The sequence below is a fragment of the Triticum aestivum genome, chromosome 4A, assembly GCF_018294505.1.
Source record: "Triticum aestivum cultivar Chinese Spring chromosome 4A, IWGSC CS RefSeq v2.1, whole genome shotgun sequence".
Taxonomy (NCBI): Eukaryota; Viridiplantae; Streptophyta; class Magnoliopsida; order Poales; family Poaceae; genus Triticum; species Triticum aestivum.
The window spans coordinates 73,422,245-73,430,114 of record NC_057803.1 but is presented as its reverse complement, the minus strand read 5'-3'; the positions used below and the strand labels follow the sequence as shown (position 1 = coordinate 73,430,114).

Genomic DNA, 7,870 nt, shown 5'->3' with positions numbered 1-7,870 from the left:
GCATGTGAGTAAAACTTGTGTAGCTGCTTCAGAATCAGAGCAATGTTCTATGTTTGGAGATTGAGTACTCCCAGTCCCCCTTGTTCCTTAGGTTTACATACCATTTGCCAGTTGGCCAGACAATTTCATGAATAGCATTCATGTTTTCATATGTTGCAACATCATATTTTCAGCAGCTGGACGTGCCACTGCAAGCGCCTGTCTGAATGATGATGTTTAATTCCTAGAGGCAATAATACATGCTCCAAAAGATAAAGTGGAATACATCAGGTTCAACCTGTAATGTAGGCTGAATACAGGATACAACACCTTTATGTGATATATGGGAAAAAATGGACCATCTCTTCTTTCACATCCAAAACAATGATACACAACTAGAAATACTATAAAGAGAAAACAATTAGCACAAAACAAATACATTGACACCTTTCTCATGTTCCCTAACCACAGACCGATCAAACTCGCAGCTGGAATTAAAACACCACCACAAAAGTGCTAGGTCATGTATCTACAAGCAACCCTATCTAAATCCTGTCCCAATCTTGGTCACACATTAGCATGGTCAATGGCTAGCACACAATTGCCCAATCTTGACGGTAGCCTTCACCGCAACCCTCCCCGCCAAGAAAGTCTTCTTCCCTGATCAGAAATGTCATGTTTACAGACCAAGATCAGCACAAGTTCATGCAACAGATCCTGGAAATCACTTGTAACAAAAATGTTGGGCGATATCATACTCAGTGCAAAACCAATGGAGAACCAGGCTCGGAGCCGCTAATGGAGGCGAAGGATGACATGCTGTCATCCTTGGAAGCCGTAGAGAAGTTGAGTGGTGCCGCCGTCATCCTCCTGTTCTCCTTGAAGTAATTGTTGTACCGGCCAGAGTACGAGCGCGGTGTCAAAAGCTCAGGAGTGGCACTGCCCGCCGACACCCGGCGGGGCATCGGAGTCATGAAACCAGCCCCGTTTCCATTTGGATGATGCCCGCTCGTCCTCCTGTTAAAACTGCTTGTTTTCCTTGGAACAGACTTGGACCCAAAGATCAGCTCCTTCTCTTTAAGCAATAGATTCTGCAGCTTCTTCTGGTCCTGTGGTAGGAATATGAACAAGAATGATGACTTTTGTTGTAATTCTATACTACAAGAGAGAGTACAGGCCGTGAAATTTATACCCGGTATCGTTTCTTATCTTCCTCCTTCTGTACTCTTCTGAGTTTCTGCTCTTCCAAAATGGCGACCAGACGAACCTTCAGATGCAAATTCAAATGCGTCAGATTTAGTGTGCTTGATTTCTGATAATCATGGTGAGCTAGCTCAGTGACTTACCCCGTCATATAGAAATGGTGTATTGCTTTCATCCTCCCAGGCAAATGTCTTGTCTATCAAGTTGTCAATCATAGCTGCAGAATAGATGTAGCTTCCGATCATATAACATATCAAATGCGACGTGGATCTTTTTGAAAAAACTAGGAGGTAGATTGTGCTTATGAATCATGGAGCTCAGTTGCTTCAAAAACATTATATGGAAATCACTACAGTGCAATTCAACTGAAGAAAGGGAGACTCACTTGGAATCTTTTGAACGAGGACCCTCGCTTTCTCTGCACGCTTGAGATTCAAATGGGCACCCCTGCCGGCACTGTACCTGTTATCATCCTGCAGTAGGACATACGCAAACATTAAGGAGGGCGTTAACTAAATCATACCAGAGCTGCGCTGTATGATGTCAGCCAAACTTGTATCTGAATATATTGAATAAAAGCATACCTGATTGTATTCCTCAAGCCAAGTCTCTTCATCACAGGCCGATAGCCATTTGTCTACTCTCTCCATGATATCTTTCCTCGTATAAGATTCCTCATTTGCTTTTGCAATTTGCGCTTCGATGTTGGAGAGAAGTTCGCAAGGATCCACTAGACCTGCAAGTGAGAAGGTTCTAGGATCGTTCAAGATATTCAGCAGGGGCATTTTACAGACCGTATGCGCAAGAGAAAAGGGATCAGTGGGATAAATACCAGAATCGATTAGAGCAACGATCTTCTCTGGTGCTGTGCTTGTATCAGGCTCCATATGTGCATTTCTGCAGATATTTTCTAGCTCTACCCTTCTCTTAAGAACAAGCTCCTTCATTCTACTCGCTTTTTGCTTAGTTAGCCTTTCGACTTCCTGTTCTGTCTGAAGAACCAAAGCATAAAACTATAAGTTTGAATTGCAGGTTACAAAAAAGTGAATAACTTGATAGAAAGTTGGCAAACCTCCTGAATTGTCTCTAATGACAGGACACTGGGAGAAGTGATCTCTTCCTCGGAAGATCCAAGAACAGCGGCTACTTCACTGAAATGTCTCCTCTCTTGTTCTGTTGACTCCATCAGATTCCATAACTTGTGGAGTTTCCCCACAATTTCTTGCAACTGAACACATCAACACAATACAAGTAGTCAGAGAGGCGATGAGACAAAAACTAATCGCTGCCATAGTTTCACTAAGAGGAATCACCTTCGAGACTCTGGTCCTCTTTTCTGTTTTGAGCTTCAGGATAGTCTGAGTAAGACCTTCAAGGGTGCTATCACTGATATTCGTCGAATTATCTGAGTTGGTTCCATGCAAACTTGGATGCACATCCTTAACTGTCTTTGCAAAATCCATCCCAAGCACAGCGCATAGGCAGTGGACTTCATCCACATATACAAATACTTTCTGAAGGCGATCAGACTGAACAAAAAGGGAAAAAATATTTAATATAACACAGCCAAGAAAAGAATTTAACAAAAATAGCATGAGTTATCATTTCAACTGTATAATTCTTATTGCTATTAGTGTGTTGGCAACAAATGTTTCTAGTTGAAGCAGTAGAGAAGCGTACATCGGTTATGATGGTTCTACGCAAACGGTCAAACCTATCTGATTCTGATGACTGGATTGAAGCGGCATATACAAATAAGTAGTATTTTAGTCAAGGTCATTATTACCTTTTCTTTTTGTAAATTGCGTAGCTGCATTTGAAGATCAGCAAGTCTTCTGGTTGACAAGTCATGATCATTGGTCAGACGTTTGGACGAACCATCATCATGCTGACAATTGTGATCAGAAATTTGTGCATTTATCGTCTCGATTTGCGATTGCACATTTGAGAACTGTTTGATTCTTTCTTCTTTCATGGCCCTGAGATCATCCAAGAGAGGCGTCACTGCAGCAAGTTGTTCTTTCAACGATGCATGCTTTTCATTCACCTGAAAATGAGAATTCATATTACTAAACAGCGGCTTATACCAATTTCTTCATCTTGTACAAGATGTCAGCTGCAAGAGTTTTAGTTCCAGCAGCACTAAACATGAATCTTGATGATTACAAACAGATAATATTTATGATACACAAGATCATAGTATTTCATCGTTGTTTGGAGCACTTCAGTAATGTATCTTAAACATTTCAAGAGCAATCACTTTGTGTAGGTAGTTGCCAGTGTGACCGGAAGGAATTTACATGAAAGCACATTGTACTATCACTAGGCAAACACGTCATGTGTTGCATAGGTCGACTTGCATGGAAATGGTGATTCTAGATGAGTAATCCAAGTAGCCTTGAATAATAAGAAATCATCGAACTCATTAGGTCTTTGACTAAATAGATGGTTAACCCTTGTACAGAATTACAGAATATAACCAATCTCTATACTGCCTTTCCTTTTCTTCTAATATTGCCCATCTCCATCCATCATATGGCCAGAAACCAACATGCTGACTTAGTTGTTAATGTCACATCTTATCATCAATAGCTTAAAAATGACAGCCAACTGCCGGATACGATATATTCTGCACAAGGTGCAGCATGACATCAACAATGATTTCATCACTTCTTGTACACAATGAACTACCAATATCTAAGTCTTTGTAAACAAATCAGCACTTAGAATAACATGACAAACGAGTTCATATTCAAGAAGGTCCATTGGTTAGAGGCCTTGCGCAAGAGAAAAAATTAGAGATTACAACAGGATATGCATATACCTTAAATTGTGTAGTATTTTCACCTATCGAAGCCACTAAAGCTTTAAGCTCTGCTTCTTTGGCCATCACTGACTGGCGGAGCTGGCTTCTATCAGCATTAGCACTGTCGACCTTCCGACGATACACACGCATACACTCCGCCTCGAGTTCTTGGAACATCCGATCTTTATCTTGTTCCTGCTCCCCGATCTCCGTCCATATTTGCTAAAAAAGAAGCCATGTGTCAGGTAATCAAACATGAGGAACAGAAACAATGCAAAAATAGAATCTGAGTGTGTAATATTTATAAGAAAGTAAGTGTCTGCCAGTACCTAATAGCATCTATGATAATCAAATAACGTCCACATCATTAAAATCAAAATAAACAAAATTTTATCTGGTGTTACACCCCACGTTTTAGTGAATGGAACAGAACACCACAAGCAACCAAAAGACCCTACTGGCACTCTGGCAGGACTTCTGTTGGATGTTGAACAAGCAACCTGATTGCTTGACCTTTAACCTTCCAGGCCTATTCGATTTCCTTTTTTCGTATACTGCCTCCTAATAAATTGGGAACACAGCATTATTTTACTTTTCTTTTAACATCAGAGGGTTGCATAGGAAGTCCATAATAGTTGTAAAAAAAAATCTCCCCATTTACGATTTTCAACCTAAGCATGCTTATTGCTGTTATGCTTGTAGGAATATCGAGTGATAGATAACATAAGATTTGTACCAGCAGGCAGCAAGCATAAAATTATTCTGCTTTCTGGTGCTACAGCAGACAGTGGCTTCAATCATTGGGACTCAAGCAGTGCTATTTTTAAGCCCCTTTCACCTCAAACAGTTCAAGTGGGAAGGAAAAGTAGATCTCTCTGTCTCCCTCACCTCTCAAGATTCAGAAAACCCGACGGTAAATGAAAAGTTTCACCTAAAGCTGAAAGGAAACTATAAACGGAAGCAACAGATTCCCACTGCTGTTCTGAAAATCTCACTACATATCTTTTAAAAATCGCAACCTTTTATGGGAGAGAATACCAGAAGCTTGCGACTGAAGAAAACAGAAAAACAATTGGACTTTTTATGAACAATCCTGGGGAAACAACGTCCTCGTCTTTATCTTTGAAAAAACGCGGGCAAATTAAATGCATCAATCAAATCCAGACGGCTCAAAATCTGCAACCAGCAACATACCAGTACAAAATTTCACTGCTCCTTATAACTATCACAAAACTGGCAACATGATTGGGACGAGCGAGTAAATCAAGAAACCGGCTTCTTCCAAACCTCCCAAATCCGCATGAAAAAGCAGAGAACAAGCAGTAAATCGAGCAACGGATGCCGCAGACAGAGACCGCATTTGGTTTGTGGGGGAGGGACGCACCTCGAGCTCGCGCAGCAGGGCGCCGCACGGCGTGTCGAAGCTGATGCTGCAGCGCGGCGGCTTGTCCAGCCCGTACCCGCCCATGGCCGTCTCGCCCATCTCCTCTCTCCAGAAGAAGGAGGGAGTGGCTGCAGGAGAAGGGGACACCCCGGCAGCGCCCTCTCACTGTACCCGTCGTCCTCTCCTCTCGCCTCCTTGGTCCTGCTGTCCTGGCGAAAGGACCGAGAATTCCAAGCCCAATGCCCGGCGGCCTCCCGGTATCCGCAACCACCAACCCTTCCTCCCTTCCTCTCTCTCCTCGCGGCACGGCACGGCACCCCTCGGCTGTAGGAGAGGGGCAGCGGTGGTTGCCGGGCTATATATGGATCTCAGTTGAGTCCAGTGCAGTTGGTGAGAGCGCATACAAAAGGGAAAAGAGAGCGAGGTGGTGATAAGGCGGGCGAGAGGTTGGAGAAGAAGACGACGACGGGGCGGAGGGGAGTTGCCCGTGAAACGCGAGAAGCGCAGGGGCGCGCGTGCATGCGATGCGAGGAGTTGCGAGCGAACTGGGAACTGATGCAACGGACAGAAAAACTACAGCTGTTTTCTCGATCCGGTCTGATCAGCAGTTTTGAACTCTTCTCTCTGTTCGTTTCCGAGAGGGTTTTGTCGGTGAAATGCGGCGACAAAATCTGAGCTTTTGGCGTCGTATGTATCCAGGTTCTTTTTACTGCTGTATGTATTTTTCATGTGTGTTCTGCTTTTATTTACTGTAACGTACGGGTTTTCACGTGAAGCAGTGGGTGCACGCTTGGAATATGGTGCTAGCAACGATTGGTATGATCAGATGTGCGTTGTAAAGTGTCAAGATGTGTAGCTGGGTTATTCAAAAGATATACTCCTATGTCGCACCTTTTGTCCTTTGTGTATAGAGCACAATTATCCGAGGAAATGTGTGCTTAAGCCATTGTGATAAACTTATGGATCACAGGTCGAACGTATGTCAATTAGAGCATCTCCAACGCTAATCCGCAAAGTTGCTTAGACATCTGTCCGTCAGATAGGTGATCAGTCCGCGAACATTGATGTGAAAGCCGGCCATCCAACGTTGCATGCATACAATTCAATCACTATTTGAACTAACATGACGAAACCGGTCCCATGCACAGGAGGTGTGGTGCGACACGGCATCGTCCACGGCAGCCATGATGCATGTGCCGCCGTGGTCCCCCGCGTGCCCGCCTGGAGCAACTCGCCACTCCTCGGGGAGCTGGTTTGGAGTGGCAAGTTGTTGAACGACGCGCCGGCTTGAAGTTTCTGCCTCCATGAGCTGGCCTGCAGCGGCCTGAAGCGTCGAGGGAGGTGGAGCAGAGAGTTCCTTGGCTCGTGTCCGACGGGCTCGACGGGCCACCCAAATGGCTTTTATGCCGGGGAACTCGTCTTCCTGCTCGTTGAATGCGATGGAGATTGTGGAGAAAATGGTGTAAGGAGGAGATGAGGTGCGATTTTTGCCCGGTATCTGACATCGTTTAAATAGCGGGGGGGGGGGGGGGGGGGGCGACCGGAGGTAACCGAAGTTGTGTTTAACGACAGGTGGCTCACAAACGGATGTGTGGCCGAAGTAGATTTCTCGGCACACGCATCGGTTTAACGGGGGAAGGCGTGCAATCTCTGGCTGTATGAAGCGGCGATGAGACGTGTTTAGCCAGGCGTGCAGCGAACGACACTTTTTCAGCCGGCATGCCGTTTCAAAGCCCGTGGTGAGAGGTCACGTTCCTTCTGCGTCAGCGTCAATGCGGAGCGGACGCTCTCCAGCGGCATGAATGCAGGCAGCTGGAAAAGTACGTCTAGACCATCCGATGGACCAATACAGGCCTGTGTTGGGTGACACAATACATTTGAACCATGCGATCCGAATGTATGCGGACGATTTGAAGGTCCGCGCATGACAATTTGTTCTGACAAATTTTTACACTATACGGCAATTTTCAATTTAGAACATGGGAAATCCTACACACAAAGCATGTTAATTTTATGTATTTTCACATGACAAATATTATCGTCAGATTTTTAGCGTAAAAAATCTGACGCCACACTTTTAACATATCCGTAGACATAAACTTTGGTGCCTATTGTAAACTTGGATACTTGGTGTGGATTTGTGAGACAAAATGTACGCATGATTGATTTGGAACTTGAGTGGTACTACGTACGTACGTAGGTGATATACTCCCATCAAATCCATGGGGATGGGGGGTGAGGCATCATCCACCACTTTGAACGACGGTGTGGGGCTACGTAGAAACCATGCCGAAAAGGGCGGCCGGCCACGCCAAACGCCACCATGTTATATGGACCGCTTTCGCTGACACCGTAGATTGCAAGCCACACTCGCAGCCAACCCGGTGGTCCACATCACGTGCACCGCGGCCCGATCGCGCCCCATCTGGGCCGTCCATCCGGCAGTGGACGGACAGACGGGTCCGAGTTTCTCTCCTTTTTTTTCGTGGAGTGAATCC

The 7,870-nt window shown here is 44.9% G+C and overlaps 1 protein-coding gene across 1 annotated transcript; it reads right to left on the bottom strand.

Annotated features, from left to right (window-relative positions):
• Positions 1-298: 298 nt before the first annotated feature.
• Positions 299-5,885, bottom strand: LOC123085220 (65-kDa microtubule-associated protein 7). The gene is made up of 12 exons (XM_044506843.1): positions 5,373-5,885; positions 4,007-4,210; positions 2,969-3,229; positions 2,496-2,711; positions 2,255-2,410; positions 2,015-2,174; positions 1,767-1,918; positions 1,568-1,655; positions 1,326-1,399; positions 1,172-1,246; positions 738-1,088; positions 299-639 (listed from the first exon to the last, which is right to left on the bottom strand). Exons 1-11 carry the CDS (start codon positions 5,469-5,471, stop codon positions 738-740), a joined length of 1,836 nt encoding a protein of 611 aa, XP_044362778.1. The 5' UTR covers positions 5,472-5,885; the 3' UTR covers positions 299-639.
• Between the last annotated feature and the right edge of the window lie 1,985 nt (positions 5,886-7,870).

What these genes read in the sequence shown, in the direction of transcription:
- LOC123085220 (XM_044506843.1), bottom strand. Translation starts at nt 5,471, where the DNA reads ATGGGCGAGACGGCCATGGGCGGGTACGGGCTGGACAAGCCGCCGCGC. An exon ending in GGCTTGAGGAATACAATCAG is followed by an intron (nt 1,656 to 1,766) that starts GTATGCTTTTAT and finishes GTCCTACTGCAG; the next exon opens with GATGATAACAGGTACAGTGC. An exon ending in AAGATAAGAAACGATACCGG is followed by an intron (nt 1,089 to 1,171) that starts GTATAAATTTCA and finishes TTCCTACCACAG; the next exon opens with GACCAGAAGAAGCTGCAGAA.